Source organism: Caretta caretta, chromosome 4 (assembly GCF_965140235.1).
Source record: "Caretta caretta isolate rCarCar2 chromosome 4, rCarCar1.hap1, whole genome shotgun sequence".
Lineage (NCBI taxonomy): Eukaryota > Metazoa > Chordata > Testudines > Cheloniidae > Caretta > Caretta caretta.
Window position 1 is genome coordinate 29,209,944 of NC_134209.1, and position 24,571 is coordinate 29,234,514.

Sequence of the window (24,571 nt, forward strand, 5' to 3'; positions counted from 1 at the left end):
CCAGCTCTAATCCATTCATGTGTTAATGAAGTCAGCAAATATTAAGTGTTCACAATACAGCATGTACACATCAAATTGTCCTTCTGAGGGGAGGGGAATGGTGACTCTTCCTCCATATACTGTATGACACATTATAAACAAGATCAAGAGGCTTTGCAGTGTCTTCAGACCTTCCGACGCAGCCTATCCTAATGGTTAGGGTAGAGATCTGGGAATCAGGACATCTAGTTTCTGTTCCTGATGCTGCCTCTGACTTGTTCTCTGACCTTTGGCAAATCAATTAACTGCTCTATGCTTCAGTTCACCAGACTTTGCAGATGTTCTGAATTTCCCCCGCTGGCCATCCCATGTGAGACCTGAAATATTTTTCTGCATGTCATTTGGACCTCCAGTTACTAGGGCTTATCGTTCTGGCAGCTTTGTATGTGGCTGAAGCTGCTTCTTCAGGCTCTCACTGCCAATGTCCTGCTGTATGTATTTTTGTTCAGCACAGTGGGTTATATAGCACAAGTAATTTGAGCGAAACCTAGAGAGCAGGAGGAAGATGAGGTAACCATCAGTTCCCACTGCCTCAATTGCCCCTCCCCTCTTCTAAACACAGAAGAAGTATCTGCCCTACCCCACAATTAAATATTATATAATGAGGAAGGTGGGTAAAGAACATGAGATAGGATGGGAGTGGGGAGATGGATGCCCCCTATCCAAACAATAATAATCAAAAGCAGACCAGGAGTAGTTGTTCCTCTGTAAATTCCTCTTCACGGTCCAGAAAATCCTCCTTTGTGGTGGGACATTTTGTAGTCAACATTGACTCAGGGAGTGCATGTCACATACTCTACAAATCATACTTGCAAAGAGTTATATAGGTAAGTTTTTAGCAGTTTTGCTAGTCATCTACAAACAGAGCCCCTCTTAAAAAGAACAGGAGTACTTGTGGCACCTTAGAGACTAACAAATTTATTAGAGCATAAGCTTACGTGGGCTACAACCCACGTCATTGGATGCATTGAATGGAACATATAGTAAGAAGATATATATATATATATATACACACACACACATACAGAGAAGGTGGAAGTTGCCATACAAACTGTAAGAGGCTAATTAATTAAGATGAGCTATTATCAGCAGGAGAAAAAAACTTTTTTGTAGTGATAATCAAGATGGCCCATTTAGACAGTTGACAAGAATGTGTGAGGATACTTAACATGGGGAAATAGATTCAAATGACCCAGCCGCTCCCAGTCTCTATTCAAACGCAAGTTAATGGTATAGAGTTTGCATATTAATTCAAGCTCAGCAGTGTCTTGTTGGAGTCTGTTTTTTGAAGCTTTTCTGTTGCAGAATTGCCACCCTTAAGTCTTTCACTGAGTAGCCAGAGAAGTTGAAGTGTTCTCCTACCAGTTTTTGAATGTTATGATTCCTGATGTCAGCTCCTCTTGACTCATACCAGTGCAGTGGAGCTAGCAAGTGACAGAGAGACCTATGGTGTGTGCTTTCTAGTGGTCAGAAAACTCTCTGTAACCAATTAGGCACATTTAGTCCCAGCTGGTTGTACCCCTAGTATGGTCACAGTGCTGAAAAACAAACATTTGTCTTCTGAATTTTAAAAAAAAGAAGGACCCGGTGGAAAGGACAGCAAAAGTTAACCTCCATCATCATAATCATCAGGGCAAATCCCAAAAGGATGTAGCTTCCTTTCACACTGAAGGCCACCTGAATCAATCTCTAGCTTGGTCTGGCTGGATGTACTCCTGTTCTTTTTGCGGATACAGACTAACATGGCTGCTACTCTGAAACCGGTCTGTTATTGGCAGTCTTATCAATGTGATCAGCCATGTGATCGCTGACCATCTAGTGGCATTCCTTGGTAAACACACTTGTAGTTGACTTGTTTTCCATCTTAATAATATGTCTCTATCAAGAGCCTCTGAAGCAAAACCATTGCTGCTGAAGGCAATTGGTAGGATCTGTTATGAATATCCTCAGTGTTGATTTTTGCCAAGCCACTTAATATGGAGCAACTGACGAAGACAATGAGAATCAAAAATATCAAATCATTGCTTTTCAGCCTTCCTCAGTGCCTGTGTTGCACAGCTGTACGGTAGAGCAGGTATAACCATAGTTCTACAGATCAACAGCTGCGTAGTGAGCTTCATCATGATGTCCCTGCAACACTTGCTTGATGGGCCTCTAGGATTTTTCCCAAGTTTTTGACAGTTGCCACTTGTTCAATATTCTGTCCAGACAGGTTAATACTGAGCTGGCTGTAATCTAAAAATGGATAGTAATGGACAAGGAATTAATTTTCTCTAGAATAATAACCAGACCAATGTATGCTGCTTTTTGCCTAACCAGATTGGTCACCACCTGCAGCAATTCACCAAACAGTTACAGCTAAGGTGAGCACTGCACCATTCAGGAGGAGCATCCAAAGGGCAGTTCCTTGGATCCTGAGCCCATTCTATGCAGGGTTGGTCTCTGGCTGTCAAGTGCCTGACATGGCAGTTGAGGACCAGCAAGAATGTAGGATCTGGTACTGTATCTAACTGAAAAGGCAGGTGGTGTTTTAAGAACTTGGAATGTTTTACTAAAACTGTGAAAAATTTCAGCTAGAACCACGAATGGACCTGAAACCAGCTGGTTTCTAGACAAACCTGTCAACAATGGCTCACGCTCATGAAAATGTGGTGGATTGGGACTTGATGCTGTTTGGGCCCATCCTCTCTCCAGGCATTTTGTGGCTACTAAGTGCTACATTTTATGAGAAATGCCTGTTGAATATACAGATAACTGGTTGGTGGAGAGCGAAAGTTTCTCCGCTATCACTGTCAGGTGGAAACAGTAATGCTCCCCCAACCCTCTGGAAAAGAAAATTAAGGGAACGGTCTAAAGACCCTAGGGAGAAGGTTGCATGCCCCATTAGGCAGGGGGAAAAGGGAATGAAGTATGACCAGCAGTGGTTGGTAGAGATTGGGTCTGTGACATTGAGAAAAAGAGCAGCTGGTGAATGTGTGGGAGCATTTCTTAGTTGTATATTCTTTACAACCCCATATCTCCAGGCAAACCCAAGAGGGTTCACTAATAGACAGCCCCAATGAATGGAGTGTACAGGATTTGTTCAGATCTAGTAATTACCTAAATTGGAACTTGGCCAGGACAACTGGGCAGATTCTTTCAGAAAACAAGTTTTATGCTTCATTCAGAAGATGGGTTTTCAGAAATACTCTTATTTTGTTTATTTAGAAAATGCCATGGCTTTCTGCCTCATGTCTCACAATGGCAAGACAGAGAGTTGGTTATCTTGAGATAAACAACACATGACCAAGTATGGGATTATGTCCTCTTCGCACCTCTCTGCTGTCTGTATCAGTGCCAACACCCGGTCTTCCTGCCGTTTATTTTTGTGACGGTGCTGAAGCAGCTGTGAAAACAACTAGCGGGAGTAAGCCAACTCTTGGGTTTCTGATTCAAAATCTGGATTGTAGTTTTCAGGTTTGGAGAGTAAAGGAGAAATGTAGAACAATAAGACCCTTTGTAAATTTGGTCTCATGGGATTGCATGTAATGGTTCAATTGCCAAAAACAAGTCAGCTGACTCGCATTTCTACTAATTTCATGTGAGAAAATGGTTTGAAGAGTGAGGGAATTGGGGGGAAGCAACTAATTTTGTATTACACTCCTTCAGAGATGTAGCTGTCAATATATTTTTAAACAAAAAGAATATATCATACCAATGAATATTTTACCTGAAAGGATGTTCTCTCTTTTTTTTTTAAAAAAAAAGAACATTGTTTACTCCCAAGCACCTCATTTACTTTAGTATTATGTGAATAATTTAATGTATACATGATATCTAGCAAAAACACACAGATCAATAAACATTCTTCGTGGCCAGTTAACTGAAATCCAGATACCTACTGCATGTACATTGATGTCAGTGCCAATGTAGCCAGGTGGTCACCCGCTCCAGCCTTCAAGGGCTAAAACAGCCCAGGAGAGGGCTGTGGCTGGGAGCAAGCAGTTCCCAGGCTGATTGGGAAAGTAGGCTCAGCTGTGGCCACACCCCAATCAGGGCTCAGCGGGCCCTTATAAGAGGGCAGTGGGTCAGGAGCAGACCGAGTTTCCTCTAGCTGTGGAGGGAGACAGGTCTGGCTGCTGGGGAGCCAACGGGGGTACCTGAGGAGAAGCAGGGCTGGTTTTATTCTCTGACTTCTGATTTATTTGATGTTCCATTTCTTAACTTCCTAAAAAGCAAAACAGGTGCCTTTGTGATGACTGACCTGTCTTTGTCCTAGTCATGGCACTGTATATTACTGTATTAGTTAAGGGTTTGCCCTTTTATATAAGGGGCTGTATGGGGTTTGATCTCATTTTAGGCTGTTTCAGTACATGTGGTTTTGCATCCTTGAGTTTCACTTGATAATTTGGGTGTATTTGAACCCAGTACATTGAAGGTTGGAAAAAATAAGCTTCACGAGTTTGTTCAACTCCATGCATTGCATCTGGGTTAATGAGGAATTATTTGACCTTGAAAGCTTATCACATAAGCATATATTGCACATGCAAAATCAGTCTAGAAGATTCATGCCTATCCGGACACTGGAAAGTATGGTTTTAAGTTTTGACAAAGGTGTTGCAGGCTTTGAAAGAGTTTTACATGAAACTTTTCTAGGTTCATGTCCATGTTCAAACCCCAAAGTAGTCAAGTTTTTCATGACTTAAGGTTTAACTACAAAAGTTCTGCACTAATTGGAACATTTGATTACCGCCCTCCTCCCCACACACACACACTCTCCCTCCTCTCCCTCCTCCAGTAGGGGATCTATTACATTATGTGGTAAACCTAGCAACAATTCTATTTTCTGTGTACTACACCTTTACATGTAAGAAGCCTTTCTTTGTTCGGGGGAAGGCTTTGATGGAACAGAGGACCTTATAGCGTGAGACACGATCATCTTTCTCTGCCATGGAGATTTTATGTTGGTTCTTTTTTTGTTGCTTCCCTTTAAACTAAGGGCTTGTCAACACAGGGAATTATTCTGGAAAAGCTATTGTGCTTTAAACTCACATCTTCCCTTAATCCAAATGAACTGTCGAGTAGGAATAAGTCCTAAATCATCTAGATTGAAGGGGCATGTTTTGCTTGTTGTGAATGGAAATATATATTGCGTTGTACGTGAAAAGTTGTTTTGTTTCTCTCCCTGCTTATTTGCTGTTTAACATGGAATTTACTTTTCATGAAACTTTGGAAACCGGATTATACTCTCCCAGCTGACTGACACTGACATGAAAATAAACAGGTGGATAGTAAAAGCTCTTGTAGGGCATTTTTGTTGTTGGGGCTTATTTGTTTTCTAGCTATGTTGAAAATTGGCAGGTTGCTACTTCTGCCCCCTCCTCCAAAAAGAGAATAATGTGGTTTCCTTTTTTTTTTCTTTTCCCCCTTTGTTGTCTAAACAGGAGAGTCTGTCGGCCTCATTATGGATGAGAACAATGGCTCTGCAGAGAGTCACCAGCTAAGCCAAGGACGGCACAATGCCATTAAGTGTGGGTGGCTGCGGAAGCAAGGAGGCTTTGTCAAGACTTGGCACACACGCTGGTTTGTTCTCAAGGGGGACCAGCTTTATTATTTCAAAGATGAAGATGAAACCAAACCTTTGGTAAGCGGGGGGAGCAGGAGGGTGGGAGGTGAGATAGGGAACTGAAAGAATACTGGCAGAATTTGATGCAATTGGAAGAAACAGGCACCCCAATCTGGGTTGCCTTGTTTGGTTTTTGTTTAGAGGGCTGGCTTAGGCATTTGGCACACAAAACGGTACTTGTCTTATTTAAATAAATATATGGCTTCCCTCAGATGCTTGGGTCCCAGAGGGTTTGTCTATGCTGCAATAAAATACCACGGCTGGCCTGTGTCAGCTGACTTGACCTTGCAGGGCTCGGGCTGCAGGGCTGTAAAATTACAGGATAGATCTCCTGGGAGGCTAGGTCCCAGAGCCCAGGCTCTGGCCCAAGCTTGAATATCTACACTGCAAATTTATAGACCCACAGCCCAAGCCCGAGTCAGCTGACACAGGCTAGCCATGGGTGTTTTATTGCGGTGTAAAAATACCCTAAGACAGATTTTCTTCCTCAGACCATTTTAAAAGTTGCCTACTGTGAGACAAGTCGCAGTAGCAAATTCTTGCTTTTTTTCAAATCAATGAAAGGTACTTATTTGAGATAAGGTGGATAAGTAAACTATTGTGTATGTAGCTTGCTTGTTACTTAAAGGAGTAGCCATATGGATTTCCCCAGCCTTCAGAGTCACAATCATACAACATGTAAACTCACATTTACCAACAACCATAATGTATAATTGTCATAAATATAAAGGGAAGGGTAAACCCCTTTGAAATTCCTCCTGGCCAGGGGAAAGCTCCTCTCACCTGTAAAGGGTTAAGAAGCTAAAGGTAACCTCGCTGGCACCTGACCAAAATGACCAATGAGGAGACAAGATACTTTCAAAAGCTGGGAGGAGGGAGAGAAACAAAGGGTCTGTGTGTCTGTCTATATGCTGGTTTCTGCCGGGGATAGACCAGGAATGGAGTCTTAGAACTTTAGTAAGTAATCTAGCTAGGTATGCGTTAGATTATGATTTCTTTAAATGGCTGAGAAAAGAATTGTGCTGAATAGAATAACTATTTCTGTCTGTGTATCTTTTTTGTAACTTAAGGTTTTGCCTAGAGGGGTTCTCTATGTTTTTGAATCTAATTACCCTGTAAGATATCTACCATCCTGATTTTACAGGGGGGATTTCTTTATTTCTATTTACTTCTATTTTTTTATTAAAAGTCTTCTTGTAAGAAACTGAATGCTTTTTCATTGTTCTCAGATCCAAGGGTTTGGGTCTGTGGTCACCTATGCAAATTGGTGAGGCTTTTTATCCAACATTTCCCAGGAAAGGGGAAAGTGCAAGTGTTGGGAGGATTGTTCATTGTTCTTAAGGTCCAAGGGTCTGGGTCTGTAGTCACCTAGGCAAAGTGGTGAGGCTTTTTACCAAACCTTGTCCAGGAAGTGGGGTGCAAGGTTTTGGGAAGTATTTTGGGGGGAAGGACGCGTCCAAACAGCTCTTCCCCAGTAACCAGTATTAGTTTGGTGGTGGTAGCGGCCAATCCAAGGACAACGGGTGGAATATTTTGTACCTTGGGGAAGTTTTGACCTAAGCTGGTAAAGATAAGCTTAGGAGGTTTTTCATGCAGGTCCCCACATCTGTACCCTAGAGTTCAGAGTGGGGGAGGAACCTTGACAATGATAAACTGCAGTCTGGAATATGCTCAAAATTTACTGTTCCTTAATGGTCATTTATTTTCCTATTTACTTACTACTTTTATAGGCCTGTTTTATGGCTACAAATCTCCAAAGTGCCATAAGAAAAGAGTAAATAACTCTGCCTCCCTCCCAGCTCAGGGCGCAAACCCGGGCATCTGTGATATTAAGTTATTGCAAACAGAAGAACAATGTTGTAGTATATATGGTCTTAATTTTCTGAGGCCCTGAGCACCTCACAGCTCCCCCTGACTTGAGATCGTGTTCTGTATGATGAGCACTTCTGTTAATTATGTCCCACATTTATACATACAGACATATACACTTACGCTCATATTTTTCACACACATGGTATAATGCTTAAGATCAGTTTAAATACAGTGTGTGTTTATATAGATTTTTTTCATAGTGTGTTATCATTAATTCAAAGGTCAGTACTGACCATCATCTAGTCTGGCATCCTGTATTACGTGGGCTATAGAATTTCACCAGTAATTCCTACATCAATCCCATAACTTGGGTTAGAACTAGAGCATATCTTTCAGAGAGACAGCCAGTCTTGATTCAGGTGTTCTAAAGGAAGTTTCCTGTTGTATAAACCTCAAGAAATGTAAGGTTTAAGTTAAGGCCCATAGTGCAGCAGTTTATTCTCCTTAAATAACCCTTGGTTTCTAATTTGTTTAATTTACACATTTTAGTTATTTCATATTTCACTAAATACCCTTTTAAAATTCATATTTACAACCTCTCTGTATATCTTTCACTATACGCATTTTGAGATTTTAAATACAAGTTGCATCTCTATTGACCTTTGTGCATTTCTGGAAGGCAAACAAGAAACCATTTAATGAAATTGCTACAAACTGAATGATGTTTAAGGAAAGTAGGCTATTCTGTGCCTGAATACAAATCTTAATAATCTGTCTTCCCTAGTTAGTTACTTTTCTCCATCAGACCCTGTCTTGCATAGTTCTTTGTTTTGATGCAGCACTTAAATGAGCAGCCTGATTCTGCACTCGTTTATACTTTCCGAATGAAAATGCAAAAGCAACTTCCAAACAGATATACAGAATCTTCTTCTAGTCTTTTCTTTCTCCTATTTTGAGGTTCCCTCCATGACTTCTGTGACCATTCAGTATTTGGTTTTGACTCTGTCTCTGAGGATGGAAAAATTACTCCTATGAACTCCTCTAACTTAATTTCTCCTAAGTTACGTTATATTTTATTGCATCTGAAATGATCCCAGGTCCCTGGGTGCTGAGCACTGTCAATAAACCTTTTGTGCAGTCAGCAGATGGTTGTGTGTATCAGGAAGAATTACAATATTTGTTTAGAAAGAAACAAAAATTTATAGTTGGTCAAAGGAAAGGAGAGGTTGAGGAATAACGGCCAATGTAACGATTTGGCCAGGCCTAGAAGTAGCAAACTGACACCAAATTCTTGAGTCAGAGTATTAGCCAGCTTGCTAAAGTAATTGCATTAGCCAGAATTTTCAAACTTTGGTTTGCATATGTAGCCATCTAAATAAAAATGGCCTGACTTTCATAGGTGTTCAGCACGCTCACCTCAGTAGTTAGGGCACTAGCTTGTGAGTCAGAAGACAAAAATTCAGTTCCCTGTTTTGCCCCAGACTCTTTGTGTGTGACTTCGGATGAGTCACTTGGTCTCTCTGGGCCTCAGTTCTCCATTTGTCAAATGGGAATAATAGCACTGCCTTACCTTACAGGTGTGCTGTCAGGATAAATACATTGAAGGTAGTGAGATGCTCAGATACCATGATGGAGGGACCACATAATTACCTAAGAGAGCTAGACTTAAGTGAGAACTATAAATTCTCAGTTGTTCTGAAAATCAAGCCACTTATGCAGATGCCTAAAGGTAGGCTCCAAAATCTGTTCAGGCATTCATGTCTGAAAATTCTGGCCACTTGACCAGATCCTCGGCCAGTGTACATCAGCATTGTTCCACTGATTCCACTGGATCTGTGCAAATGCACCCTATCCCAGGATCTAGTCCCCTATCTTCAACACACAGTTAGTGAGCCATAAGAAGTCAGTATATTTGGCAGTATCATTTATTGTTCTGTCAGTATACCATTGTTTAGAATTTGCTATCTGAAGTAATTTTAATCTGTGTAGACCAACCAAAGTGTCATATCATGTAGCAAAATCCAAGTAGTCTCAAACATGGCTAATTCTAGATACTCACTGATGTAATTTCTATAATAAGCTCCTCTTTCTTATAAAGAGACCAATCCTGCAAATCCCACCCCTCTAGAACTACAGCTGACTTTTCTCACCCAGAGCATACAATATTTTTGAGTGAGCCAGGGCTACGTTCTAAGGAGAGTGTTGCTATTTAAACGTAAGAAAAAATGGTGCCATATTGTATTCACAGTTATATTTGCATAAATATAATAAGCTACTAAAGAGAGGTGAATTCTTATTACATGTAGACTTTTCACACTTACAGGCAGTCAATTACTCTTTTATGGATGCAAAATTTAAAGGACTCTCTGACAACAAAATATATTTAGAAATAAGGACACTTTAGTGTTCTCTACATTTATTCCCTCTATTCACTGATAAAATAAGAAAAACTGGATTTTTTTCTGTATCTGTTTTGTAGAACTGAAGCCCTAAAAAGGTCATGCCTTTACACGATCATCTAAAAAACACTAACCAGGACTAATAACTAATATTTCAGGACACAGAGCTTTACTGGGCTGCTAGCTGAAGGCAGTAATAGTTGTGATAAGGCCACACAGCTTTACATGGGCAGTTATTCAGTGCGCTAAAGCATCAATAAGTGCATTAAATAGTGAGAGGCCATAAAGTATGTAGTGTGTCTCAATGGCTACTAGAGCTTCTTAACTTTTATATGTGAAAGAAATCTGTAAGTTTGATTCTGAAACCTTTGGTGCTTCTAATTGAGCTCCTTTTGAGTTTGTTGCCTAAAAGTCATCAGTAATTATTAAAACATCCCATGATAGATGTAGGAGGGAAAAAATCTTCAGAAGTATGACTTGTTTAAAACCCCCATCAATAGTTACGGGAAACTAGTGGACCAGACCAAATTAGGGCTGTTCCAATACCCACTTTGTTGCAGTTTTGAAATATTTCTGAAGCAAATGAGAATGCTGAAAGGTATCCTGGATTTGATGCCTCAACTGTAACATGTAGTACAATATTCTCATTTAGCTACATAGGAAAGTTATACTGTATGCATTCTGGTATCAAAATTCCCATGACTGTCTGGGAACCCTAGTCTCTATGCTGAATTTGGGGCAGAGGCGTGAAGCAAACAACTTTACTTTGACCACTTACTGTCTGTTAAGTAACAATGCTGTTATGAGATGGAGAGCAGCAACTTCTAAAATGGATTTATCTAACTTTCTGGAGCCTATAATTAAGAAAAGAAACACCTACTGAGAGGAATCCCAATGTGCTGATTTAAAGTTATTAACAGATTTTTAGGTTCATTCACACACACCACGGCAACTCACTTAGAAAATACAACTAAGGAGGAGAACTAATTATTTTTCTTTTTATCTGTTTTCAGTCCAGATCATAGTGTTTGGGCTGGTGGGTGTGAGAAGAGGGAAAGGGTTTGTGAATGATGCAACTGCTTGGGCTGAGTCTCTCTCCCTGTGATGGGAAAAAAGATCAGGGTACGTTTATGGGTCCTGTTGGATAGCACATATAAGTGGTAATTAAAGGTTAGGCAAACATTCTTAGCGAACAATTTATTCAACACATTAAGCCCTGCAGCAGGTTGGCAGTGCTCCCTAGTACACTTGGTCTGATAGCTGGGAATGCACTGTCTGGGAAGACTAACTGCTCCAGGTGGCTTGTTAGGCACCTGGCAGAAGGGAACTCTCAGGGAGAGAAAGAATAAGGGTTTGGAACCCATTGGGGAGGAGCCTGAGTGGAAGTAGACTTGAGGAAAAGTATTCTTATTTGCTCATATTTTTGTCATTAAGGCAAACCCGTGAGGGGCTAAGTTTGTTTGGAGTTAGTTGGTTTGGGGAATCATTTGCAAACACTTTCATTTTTTTATAAGTTTATTTGCTATGAATGATTGTTGGGTGAGCGCTTTCTGCAGATATATTTGAGCTTATGTTTGTTTCCAAACTATTAATTTTGACAGTTACTGACTATTAGTTGTTTGTACTGCATGTGGAAGGGAAGAAAAGGATGAAGGGCATGTTGTATGATATTGTTTCTATTTCCTGACTGGATAACTGAATCTTTATAAAAGGGTAAGCACTTGAGGTGCACATAGTGAAAAATTATTTGGGCACAAATACCTTTGTTAGCAGATAAGTATTGATAATTGCATAAAGAACAGCCATTTCCCAGTATTAGAATAATGACAACCTGTTCATTCAAAAGTTCATAAGGGAAGAACATGGCTTACTAACAAAGTAAAAATTTGGGAAAATATTGGCAAATAACTTTCCCTCCATTCACCCAGTACTAGTGTTAAACTGCCTGGGGGATGCTATCCTCTTTTTTGTGCTTCTGTTCTGGTGTCTCTGCGCTTAGGTTCTCCAGCTACTCCATTTTCTTTTTTTTTTTTTAAATATTAGCCAAATTAATCCTTAGTGTAACTCCTCTTGACTTACATAGTACATTATAATTTACCATTAAAAATCAACCGAACTCCACTGGACATGCTCAGGAAGCATGGATCCTTGATAAAGAAGCCTGTCTGAGTTTTACTGTCTACGTTCATTCCTGAAGCCAGTATGGAGACCCATGATTGAGTTTCCTATGAAGGTAGTCTGCCCTGCCCATTTCCTCTGATTTTCTTGTTGCTTTATTCATGCCTGGGGAACAGGCAAATCAGTCCTGTATCTCCTGCTGCATCTACTCAGGGTGCTGTCAAGTTCTACAGTCCTCCCGTGGAGAGTTGGCAGAAAATTTTCCAAAGCTCACCCCCTTAAAACAACTTATAAAGTTAACAATCTTCTGAAATGTGAAGATTTGAGCTGAAATTTTCAAGAGAATTTGCCAGTAGTGATTTTGCAGGTTTACAGGAATTGGCTGTTTAGTTATACCCTAAATTCAGCATATTTGCAGCAAAAACTATATCACAATTAAAAATCAGTTTCTTACTGTAGGGTAGCTTCGCAGCATTCCATAAATACAATGAAATTCTCTGCAATTATTTTGTCTTCAGATTTCCATTGTTTTTCATTAGGACATGATTAAATTTGATAGAAACTATGAAGGGGAAATTAGTTATCAGATCCACAGTAGCTGTAAGTAAATGTAGTAAAGCAATAGCTCTAATGTGTAAAGGAAAACCTTCCTTACTTTCCCAATAAAATTTACTATTAAAAACGTCAGCAACCTCAGGTATGAAGTTGGAAGGCAGTGGGGACTAGAGGAATGAGTAAATGGTTGGGAGTCAGGAGATTTTAATTCTAATCCTGGCTTTGCTGTTAGCTTTGTGACAGTAGTCACCTATCTCTGTTTCCTTGTCTATACAATGGAGATTGTACCAACTCAGGTACACGACAAGAATGACGGGACAATTAGTTAATGCCTGTTCAGTGCATTGACTATGCAGTTCATTATAAATGCCAAGTGTTATCTTTAGAAGTCTTTCAGTTGTGTGGGCAAATAATGTACATCGTATTTGTTCTGAACACAGGAATTGAAACCTCATGACAACTAAATAATAGTTATGATAAATGGCAGGAACATGTCTGATTACATCGTGTCAGCTCCCTCGCTATTGTAAACCTATGTAGCTTCTTTGAAGTCACTGCAACATTGGCTGAAGGTCTGATTCAAAGTGTCCCCACAGATACATACAGATTACGTAGAAAGGATGAGGGAAAGGTGCAGTATACGACCCTTATTTTTCATAATCAAGTGCCATGAAATTTCATTGATTCTTTATTATCATCAAACACAACAGTCGTTCCCTTATATTGTTTTATCAGAGTAGCAACTATCTTTTTGTGTGATGCCTTGAAATATCTCAAAGGGCCTTAGGAAGACGGTGTTTTCACTTATTGAAGATGAAGGCAGGGATATAAATAGATTTAGTTATTTATTGGAGACAAAAATGAAAGGGCTAAAAAAAATGGATGCAGAGCAGATTAATACAATATGGAAGAATAACACCAGCTGGGGAGAGACAACTACATTTCTGATAATTCTGAATAATTTCTCATCTTGGAAATGATTCATTTTTTGGTTAACTTCCTAAGTCTTGTCGTTCTTGTATTCCTTGGCTTTTTGTGCTTTGAGATCCAGTCTTGTGCCATGTCTGAAGGTCAAATATCTTGCCAGAAAAGTGGGTAGCCAAAGAGATCAACATTTAACATTCTCCATTTCACAATACAGCTGTTGTTTGGATGCAACAGGCTTTTCCCTCTTCTACTCTGTTTTTGACAGAAAATGTTTTCCCAGCAATGTCTGAGTAGGCGATATCTGGATTTAAGACAGGGAGGAGAGGGGTGGTGCCTTCTGAGTGGTGGTGTTTTTGTAGTCTTGCAACTGGCAGTAAGAATCTTTGCAGTGTGATTTTCTTACAGTAGTTTCACTATATATCACAAATGCTTAAGACTAGCTTTATTGAGTCAAGAAATCAGTCTCCTAGGGTGAAGTCAGGAATCTAAATGAAGCACTATTGACATAAGGGCATAAACAGTGATGGGCAAACTCATTTTGAACCCACTTCAGTATTTTGGGCTGGATTTTGGACTCGTACTTGTTTTATATCAAGACTAACTCCATTAAGTTGAAGGTCTTAATTCTGGGTTTTGGCCAGTAAAGGGAACCTAACAGGCATGAACTGGCCATCCAGGAATAACCAGTAGTGTAGGGGTGTGATCAGGTCGGGAGGGAGGGGGGGGAAATGTAGCAGGAATGTCTCTCTGATTATACTGAGCTGATGCAGCTGCACTTAGAGGTTTCTCTAGTTAATGCTGGGGATTGCGTCATCCCCATTAACTTCCAGGATCCAGGAGATGCAAAGGTGGTGCTCAACTACCCTCTTAAAATCAGGCCCCTTAAAATAGTTTCCAGTTGGGCCCTCAAAATCACGACTTGCTACTCACCCATACACAGGGAATCCACTTGTGCTAGTTGTGTAATATCTGTATAATCATATAACCGCAATACCACCAATACCTGGTGGTAATAACTTTGGATAGTTTCTTTTCTTTAGAAAGGTTGTGTATGTCAAAAATATACATAGTGGTGTTACCTAATACACACAAATGCTCTTTTAAGATAATTATAAGTGATGCTCTGTTTTTTTTTTGTTTATATGATTGATGCAAATTTTGTGACCAGTTTATAGTTGTTGTAGTTTCACAGCTTTCTGACAGATTTCATGCAATTCAGGAAAAAGATTAGGAAGAATCTCTTGACTCTGGCATGTAAATAGAGACTTGTTGGATAGATTACATATAATAGAGAGAGAGAAATCCAACCCATGAGATTACAGAAACCAGGAAGTTCCAGCAAGATGTCTTGCAAATTGGATTTTGAAGTGGCTTATTTATGTATGAAATAAACTAAAGTGGAATTGAGCATTTTCCAGGCAAGAAAACAAATGAGGGAGTCATACATCTCAAGAGGAGATTTCAAACTCTTTGTAATAGTGTCAGGACAATAGCTTCTATTGGCAGCTTTAAATGCCTCTGCAGAACTAGACTGGACAAATGACTAGAAAATGTGCTGCAGAGAGGAATGCTGTATTTCCAGGGAGATTGAGTCAACAATCAAACAAGAATTTTCCACCTGTAACTTCTTCGTTTACAGTCTCTCTCCATTATTTCCTTGTAATCCATGGAACCATGCTTTCACTCTTGAATGTAACTTTGGAAATTCTGCTGTTTGTATATGTGATGCTTTGGGGGTTCACCAGACCAGTAAGGGGCTGTCATTGCCTGCCCTGTAACCCTGGATGCTTCTGTTCTGTGCAGCTTTGACTCAGCCCTGATACCAGAAGCCTGCTTATAGCTCAATGACTTCACCTTGGCTTCCACCAGCCTGGTTACTCCTTGCAGGGTGATCCCAAAAGACCTTCCAATCTCGAGTCTGCCCCAAGCCATCTCTTCTGCAATGTGACATCCCTCTCACGGAATAGACAGAAGATACACCGGCCTGGTAGTTTGGTTGAGGATTTTACCCTTCAGTTTAATATACAGCACTGAAATGGTTTTGTAATAAAACCAGATAGAGTTTATTAACTAAGAACAGGTATTTAAGTGATGTGATAAGACACAAATATGATAAGTTAAACAAAAACAAAACACGCTTTCTAGGGATTAAAATTGTTTAAACTATTTTCTCACCTATAGTCAGTTCTCAGAGAATCCAACCCTGTTGTCTGAAGGATCCAGCCTTCTCAGATTACAAGTGCTCTGGTTCCTTGTATCTGTCCAGTGATGGGTAACAAAATTAGGGTACCTTAGGCACTGCCTGCCAAATATATTTTAGAAACGTATTTCCAGCATACATGTATAACTCTTCTTATACGCTGCCTGTACATACATCACACAGTAATATTAATGAACAGCATGTTACCAGTTTGCATATGACACCTTACACAACACTTTTTTGGTACTGATTATGACAACAGTGAGTTGGAGGCAATGAGTGCATCAGGCCTGAGGAGAGTTATGGTTCGGTGTGCTTTCTGTCAGTGGGCATTTGAGGGGTTCCCTGGGTCACAGTATAACTAATCAGAGGCCTATGCTTCCCAGATCATTCTGAGCTGAAAGTGATGCTTATGTCACTGGAAAGGTAACCTCCCTTGGTTAGGAATAAAGTTTCAGAAATTATCTACTTTAAGGCCCCGGTGTTGATGTTACATTAGGGGAGCGGGGTGTCAAAAATTGATGATTTTTTTTTTCACTAAAAGATGGGGTATAATTGAAAATGAATTTTTTAGAAGGGAAAAAAATTTAGTGTTTAAAAAAATTACTTCAGGGAAATTTTTTTTTCCCATTTGTAAGAATGTTTTCTTTTCTTGAGCTTTCGTGTAACAAGGTGGCAGTTTCTAGAACTCCATGCTGGCAAACCACTCCCAACCATCACTCTTTTCCCCTCTGCCCGTAAAGAGCCCCATGGAAGTAACTGGGGCTCTGTCTTGGGGATTTGTCTGCAGAGAGCTCCTTGTAGGATCAGGGCCTTTGTTTCCTTTCTTTGCTTCTTTTTTACTATTGCCACTTAATTTTGTGCTGAGGATGCTTGTCTGCTCTGAGCTGAAACTGTGAACTAATTTCAAATATTCAGAGGTTTTAAGGCCAGAAGGGAGCACTGTGATCATCTAGCTTGTGAACCTGATCATGTCTTTCAGAAAAAAATCTAATCTTGATTTAAAAATTTCCAGTGAAGGAGAATCCACCACCACTCTTGGTAAGTTGTTCCAATGGTTAATTACCCTTACTGTTAAAAATTTGCAACTTATGTCTAGTCCGAATTTGTCTAGATTCAGTCTAGCAGATTTGTCTGATAAACTGAAGAGGTGTTATCAAATTTTTGTTCCCCATGTAGCTACTTTGACTGTAATCAAGTCACCTCTTTATCTTCTGTTTGTTAAATGAAATAGATTGAGCTCCTTGGATCTTTTGCTATAAGGTATGTTTTCCTGTCCTTTCATAATGCCTGTGGCCTATCTGTGAACCCTTTCTAATTTTTCAACTTCCTTCTTGAACTGTGGACACCAGAACTGAACATTGTATTCCAATAGCAGTCGCACCACTGCCAAATATAGTGCATCTCCCACAAGGCTTGGTAATCTGAGCCAATGGTTAACTGACCCTCACTGTTTGAATGTCTTGAACTTTAGCTTCCAGCCACAGGCTCTTGTTATGCCCTGGTCTGCTGATTGAAAGAGCCTTAAACATATGCTCATTTGTTCACAGGATCATAGCCAAAGCTAGGGAAGAAGTACTAGATTTGAACACTCATCCAAATCTGAAATTTTGGCTTCTGCCCACCTCTGACTAAAACTGAATAATTGTCCTCTCAGATTGGCCTGCAGTTCATCAGATGTCTGTGTATGAGAGGGCTGCCTCTTGTGTACAAACTGAATGTTGTAAGTCTCTCACTCTGGCATAATATATGCTTTCCATCTGATATAACTTGTGTAAAAATTTCATTAACAGAGAAGTCCATTTAAGACATCTGTTAGAAGCTAATGGGAAACCAACAGAGTTCAACTGAATTTTTTAATTAAAATAATGTAACGCTTCTAATGGAAGTCTTAAATAGAAGTTAATATGATAATTACATAAACTGAAACTGAGCCTGCCAATGGAGAAAAATCCTTTCAGCACTGTAGTTAAATATGGATAAGGAGAGAAATTGTTGCCTTCTCTTACAGATAGCACTGGAATGGATAATATTTTTGTATGCAGTGGAAATTTGCTAATCCACACGCTTTATAATTAGCTTACAAAAATGATGAGATCTCCCCAATTCTCAGCAGAATTTTAATAGCAGAGTTCAACATTCATCCCTCCTGCCAGAAATCACATAATTCAGGCTTTGTTCAAATACTGAACAGGAGTGGTGGGCAATGAAATAAACTCAATGGAGGGCAACTCAGCTCGTCGGCAAATGTCATTATAAGCTACTGGTGTAAAACCAGAGTATCTCTATGGACAGCAATTTACACCTGTTTAACTGTTATCAGAATGACAGCTGCAGCTTCTCTGTTGTATCTTTGAAGAGGTTTTAAGGTGGTGAATCAGTGCAGTCACACGTGATATGGACTGCATTCCCAAACTTATTTTTCATGCCAGTTTATATAGACCCAGCACAGAGCCCCAATCCGAGACACCCACAGAGTGCAGAGGAACCTGCATATCATCTTGCTTTGCTTTTTGGCATTTCTGTGCAAAAGGTCAAGTTGCAGGGCTAATACCATGCAGAGGATCTTGGGTGTGGCTTCTGAAGTGGGGTAAACTTCACCTGTGGGGCTGAAGAGATGGCTTGCATTACTAAGAGTTCCATGTTTTTATAAAATATATTGCAGCCCATTCACTAGCATGTGCTGATGTACAGGATAATAAGTAATAAAAACTTAACTACAAAATAAATTGAATGCACTTTGTGATGCATTAGCCTTTACACTTTACAAGTTCTGTGGGAGTGATGGGTCATCCTTCAGGATAGGTTGTAGATCTTTGATGATGCGTTGGAGAGGTTTTAGTTGGGGGCTGAAGGTGACGGCTAGTGGCGTTCTGTTATTTTCTTTGTTGGGCCTGTCCTGTAGCAGGTAACTTCTTCTTCTGGCTGTGTCAATCTGTTTGTTCACTTCAGCAGGTGGGTACTGTAGTTGTAAGAGTGCTTGATAGAGATCTTGTAGGCGTTTGTCTCTGTCTGAGGGGTTGGAGCAAAGGCGGTTGTATCGTAGAGCTTGGCTGTAGACAATGGATCATGTGGTGTGGTCTGGATGAAAGCTGGAGGCATGTAGGTAAGCACAGCGGTCAGTAGGTTTCCAGTATAGGGTGGTGTTTATGTGACCATCGCACATTAGCACCATAGTGTCCAGCAAGTGGACCTCTAGTGTGGACTGATCCAGGCTGAGGTTGATGGTGGGATGGAAATTGTTGAAATCATGGTGGAATTCCTCAAAGGCTTCTTTTCCATGGGTCCAGATGATGATGTCATCAATGTAGCGCAAGTAGAGTAGGGGCGTTAGGGGACGAGAGCTGAGGAAGCGTTGTTCTAAGTCAGCCATAAAAATGTTGGCATACTGTGGGGCCATGTGGGTACCCATAGCAGTGCTGCTGATTTGAAGGTATACGTTGTCCCCAAATGTGAAATAGTTATGGAAGAGGACAAAGTTCAGCCACCAGGTTTGCCGTGACCTTATCTATTGTAATTCATTAAGGAGGGCATAGCACATCAACATTTATTCTGACAAGGGCAATAAGAGATGTTTTCAAACCTCCACCGCAACACTAAAGAAATGGCATTTGCTGTTTTGTCTGATACGATAACAAAACAAAAGGCAGATTATAACACTGATCAGGAGGTTCTCTGCACTTAAGAGTGATATTTCATTTGTCTCTTAATGTACACGAGATAACATTACCTTGAAGATTGCATAGAAATGTATAGTCCTGATGGTGAAAACATTGAATTATACATCAGGGCAAATTATTTGGAAATGTTTTCAGAAACTGATAGTGTTGGATTAAATGTGGAACTTTCGTGAGACCAACATCATCATTTAGGATGAGGTCCTGCCAATAATGAGGGAATTTACAAAAAAACCTTTTTTGAAATCAGTATCTTTGACTGTTAGAAAATGAAAAGTGTAACTTGGTTCAAAAATGAATTAAGGAGTATTGCCTTCACCATGGATGCAATGAAAAGGAACATGACCTTTGGATCTGTGGCCAAGAGTCCCAAAAATGGGTGCTGAACACTAGGCTTTCTTAAACACTAGGCCTGATTTTTCAAAGGTTCTGAGTTCCTACTAATCTCCCATAGTAATAATGCACTTCTCTAGCATCTTCAGTTGAAGGATCTCAAATTCCCTTGAAAACATAAATTCAAATGTGAAGTAGAAATAGAAAAAATGTTATTCCCTTTTCTAGATATGTGACTGGAGCCCTAGACCAGTTGTGTGACTTGCTCAGAGTCACACCAAGAGTCAGTTGTAGTGACAGACAATATTCTTTCTTCTTTCTAATAGCTCCTGTTCTTATTTTGCTTTCCCCGCATGACTTTTGATTTTGCATTAACTAGTCAAGGGAGAGGATCACTCTTTTCAATGTGCAAGGTTAATTTTGCATACAGCATGCAAACTTGAAACATGTTCTGGATTTAGACCATCTGTCCCTGATTTAAACTTATTTTCCATTTCCTGAAACATTTGTTGGAGAGAAGACAAACTATTATACAACATACCTTTCCACTTTGGACATTTAGCTATTTTTTTCATGTTTTTCCCCCTCTGATTATTCATAGCCTATATTAGCTGAGCACAAACTCTCTCATGTTTATCTTAAAGTCTAACTTTCTAGCCCAGTGTTTGAATGAGTTTCAGATTCAGAAGCAAAAGAGTTTTGCTTTGCCTGTTTCAGATAGCAGAATCTCATTTACTCCTGTACTCTTTTTGTACTTGACATTGAAATAGATGTGGTTTGGTATAGTCTCAGATAAAGGATACGAAAGGCCCATGAGGCCTGAGCTACCTCAACTTGCATTATTGGTGGAAGTTGAGAGCATTCAGTACCAGAGTGGGCTGCAAAGAGAAAAACAATTTGGAAGGTTATTCGGGTTATGTGGGAACAGTTTCTGATCTCCATTAAACTGATATGAATGGACTTCAGTAGAGATGCTCTGGTTTTACACCAGTGGCTAATATTAAAATCTAGCCCTTGACAATTTTGCAGTATAGAGATGGTTCTTGAATATTTTGCTCAAACTCTCACATTAAGTACAGAAAATTCTGCCATTTTCTTTGAACTGTGATTAGCCTCTATGACTATCATTTACTGCTACTGCACATTTAGGCGAATTATTGTAGGGACACAGAATCATTACTGTCCCATGACTTAAATTAATGCCATTAGATGCATAATTTACTTTTGCCAGTAGACATCCAAAAGGACGCTACCATTTTAATAGGTAAAAAATTTCACTTTCATATGTAAGGTAAATGGGCTAGATCAGTGGTTCCCAAACTTTTCAGCATCATACCCCCTTTTAAATTTTCAAGAAACCCTCTCACCCTCCACCTCTCCTTTACCATCATCCAACCACCCCGCTCCTTGTCCCCTGACCGCCCCCCCTGCTCCCTCACCCCCATCCAACCCCCCTCCCCCGTCCTTGTCCCCTGACTGCCCCCTCCCGGGACTCCCCACTCCACTGGGACCCCTCCCCCATCCCACACCCCCTGTCTCCTAACTGCCCCGACCCCTATCCACACCCCCAACCCCTGACAGGCCCCCTGGGGCTCCCACGCCTATCCAACCCCCCCGCTCCCTGTCCCCTGACTGCTCCCCCAGGAACTCCTGCCCCTTATCCAAGCCCCCCGCCCCCTTACTCAGAGCAGCAGAACTGGCTTATTGGAAAGCCTGGGCAGGCGCAAGCTGCACTCCCCACACGGCGGCATGGCTGCTGGGGAGAGTGGACAGGAGGGGAGGGGAGGGGCCGGGAGTTAGCCTCCCCGGCCAGGAGCTCAAGGGCCAGGCAGTCTTGCGCCCCCCTTGGAATTTTTTCACGCCCCTCCAGTGGGGCACGCCCCCCCAGTTTGGGAACCAGTGGGCTAGATTAATCCTTCATGTAACAATGTTCACTTCAGTGATATCACTGTGGGAGATAATAAACCCAAAATTGTAAAACACAAGACATTTAGTTATGTCCTGCTTTTGTGAATGCACAGCTCCCAGGATAGTGGCCCCCCCCCTCCTGACTAGGATCTCTGGGAACTACTGAAATGTGAATGAGAGCATTAAAACCCTCTTCAGAGAAGTCCTTATTTCTTTAATTGCTGCAAATTGTTATGCAGTTTGGGCCAAATGAATCATCCTTGCTTAGTCCAGTCTCGGGAATACCTCCTGTGGACCTCAGTGCAATGATTTTCTTGAGAGTAACCATCTGGATTTGGGATTGTTGGGAGGACTGGTGCTAGTACCTGCACAGTGTTAGTCTCCTCCCATTTCAGCTGTTAATTACCACGGAGGATCTGACACTGGACTTCAGAGGACAGTGTCCACAGTCTCTCATTTAGTACAGTGTTCTTCCCAGGGTCTGTTCCCATTCTTCAGTACACCATATAGTAAGGCAGCTGCTGCTTCTGAAGCAATGTTTTATATACAGCGTGGGGAAGGGGTGACACAACAACACGGGCAGCTGGGGGAGTCTTTTCGTGTACCTCAACGGGCATTGGATTGGATCCTAATCAACCGCCACAGGAGATTTAAGTGCCCATTAGAGCTGTAAATGTGATGTGTAAGATCTAGTTGGCAAAAGCTTCTCAAGCCTAACAAATAAGTTGATTGAAAGTCGAGGGGGAGAGAGACAAAGTTCGTAAGTGTTACCTATTTTGGAGGGTTAGAAAAGTTAAACTGAATACAAATAATCTATTGCTGGGGGTTATTTTGCCTACTTTTAATCCCTCACTTCTAACTCTCTGTTGGGACTGGGACTTTTGCTGATAGCATCACATTAGGGAGCCCAAGCAAATACAAATCAGTGGAATTACAGCAGTGTGAAATGACTGAGAGATCAGCTGTTGGTCCTAGCTGTTTTTTTGTCTTCTCCCTTAGGCAGTCAGACCTTAGGCTTCTTGCATGCCTCATGCCATATGCTCCTCATGCAATGACCCTGTTCTGAATGTTGTATGTTCCAGCAGTGACCCTGACTGCCACCATTGTAACTGTTGATTTTGGTTGCTGGCTCATTGGCATGAGGTTGAAATATTTCTTAAGCTTCCTACTTGTTTATTTACTGAATATAGTATAGCCTGCAAGCTTCTGGGATTTATATGCAACAGTTCATGTCTTTGTTAAACAGCTTACTGCAGACCTATGCCATATCTTCTTTAATATCCTGAGTTAATCTATTTTATTTACCCTCTTATTAAAAGTTGCCATTTAAGCCACCTTTCACTGCAGTTCAAAGAGAGTTGGTGATCAACTTGAATAGACTCAATACTACTCCATAGTGGTACTGAAACAGCAGCTAATGCGAGATAGCACTCGAACCCTTCACAAAAATCATATCACTGCCCATGTAACCATCCATTAATGCTTCAGATCCTGACTGAATGATCAGTCCAGACCCTGTGTCACCATCTGACAGTGTACAATGTTTATCGCCAATAATTTACTATTCAAGTTCTAGTTTGGAATTATTGGTTTTCATTAGCTCATTTCTGCTTCTAGTCTTGATATTTAAAGCCCTTATTGGACTAGGCCCTAGCTATCTTAGAGAGACTGCAGTTCTCTCCTTACCTTGCTGCAGCAGTAATGATTGTTAACTCTTCCCCACTGGAACAACACAATGACCCAGAGACATTGATCTTGAAGATAACTAAGGGAACATGATTGGGACAATGATTTTAACCAGAGAAGGAGAAGCATATCTAGCTCCTTTTGTGGAAATAATTAAATAGGACTCTTATATTTACGCACCACTAGATCAGGGCTAGCCTTGCACTGCCAGGTGAGAGGCTTGATCTAGTCACAGAATCTCACTTAGCAAGGAGAGGAAAGAGACGGGAAGAAGCTTGACTGGCAGATCTTAAGAGAAATAGTGAAGAGAGTATGAAGTTTAGCATTAAAAGAAATCAAAAAGAAATCTCTTGTTGCCTTAGGTGTTAGATCAAAGTCAGAGATGTGCATATTAATGCAGTCTCTCCTGAAGCCATCTTTTCTTTTACTGACAAAGAGAATGCAACTGTGGTGATAAAGCTTTGCTCATATGTATTATTGATTTTTGATTTTTACGTTATCCTGTCTTTTTAGAGTGTGTCGTGCTTATGCGAAAATGATATAGCCACTTAGAGATGATAGATTCATGCATGAAATAGGAAGAGTGTTGCCTTTATATTCCTTGAAATGAAGTAATGCTCAGGAGACCTACTAATCATAGGTGCTGGAACTAGGGGTGTTGGGGGTGCTGTTGTACCCCCTGGCTTGAAGTGGTTTCCGTCATATACAGGGTTTACAGTTTGGTACAATGGCACTCAGCACCCCAACTATAAACATTGTTCCAGTGCCACTGCTCATAATGCAAGGGTGGAGGGAAATGGCATTTCTGAAGGAAGTATGAAAGTTTAGTTGGCCTTTTTGGAAAGCAAGCAAGAGCCTCTGTCCTATATTTGTTTGATCACCTTTCCATGCACTGGCTAAGAGAACCTGCAATTCAAGCCAAGTACAGATGTTTTTGTATATTTTCCATCACTGCTTTCCTAAGAAATACTAGTCTAGGTTAATTTAACAGTAAGGCTCAAATAATTTCTGGGAAATACAGATAATACTATAAAGAATCAGGTCTGTACGGGCACGAATCAATAATTTTCCAATTTATATCTCAATAGTCTGTAAATTCGGTAGTTCTAGCCACAAATAAATCCATGCTATCGTGGAGCATGCATTAGCATTGGTGACTGTCCAAGCACACACCCTCGTGCCAGTGCTTTGCGTGATACGGTAAGAAGTTTTAAAAAGTGCTTCCTCCAAAGCAGCTTAAATTAAAAAAAAAAAATCTAAAACAAAACACATCATTATAAATACTGTAGCTTAGCTTGAAATAAAATAATTT

The 24,571-nt window shown here is 40.6% G+C and overlaps 1 protein-coding gene across 3 annotated transcripts in view; it reads left to right on the top strand.

The window, feature by feature from the left end:
- Positions 1–24,571, top strand: part of ARHGAP24 (Rho GTPase activating protein 24) — a 337,143-nt gene that overhangs the window by 48,319 nt on the left and 264,253 nt on the right. For all 3 annotated transcript variants that reach the window (XM_048848049.2, XM_048848048.2, XM_048848047.2), the window contains exon 2: positions 5,463–5,662. In XM_048848049.2, the coding sequence (XP_048704006.2) occupies positions 5,483–5,662 (180 nt within the window). In that variant the 5' untranslated portion in view covers positions 5,463–5,482. The remainder of the gene's footprint in view (positions 1–5,462; positions 5,663–24,571) is intronic.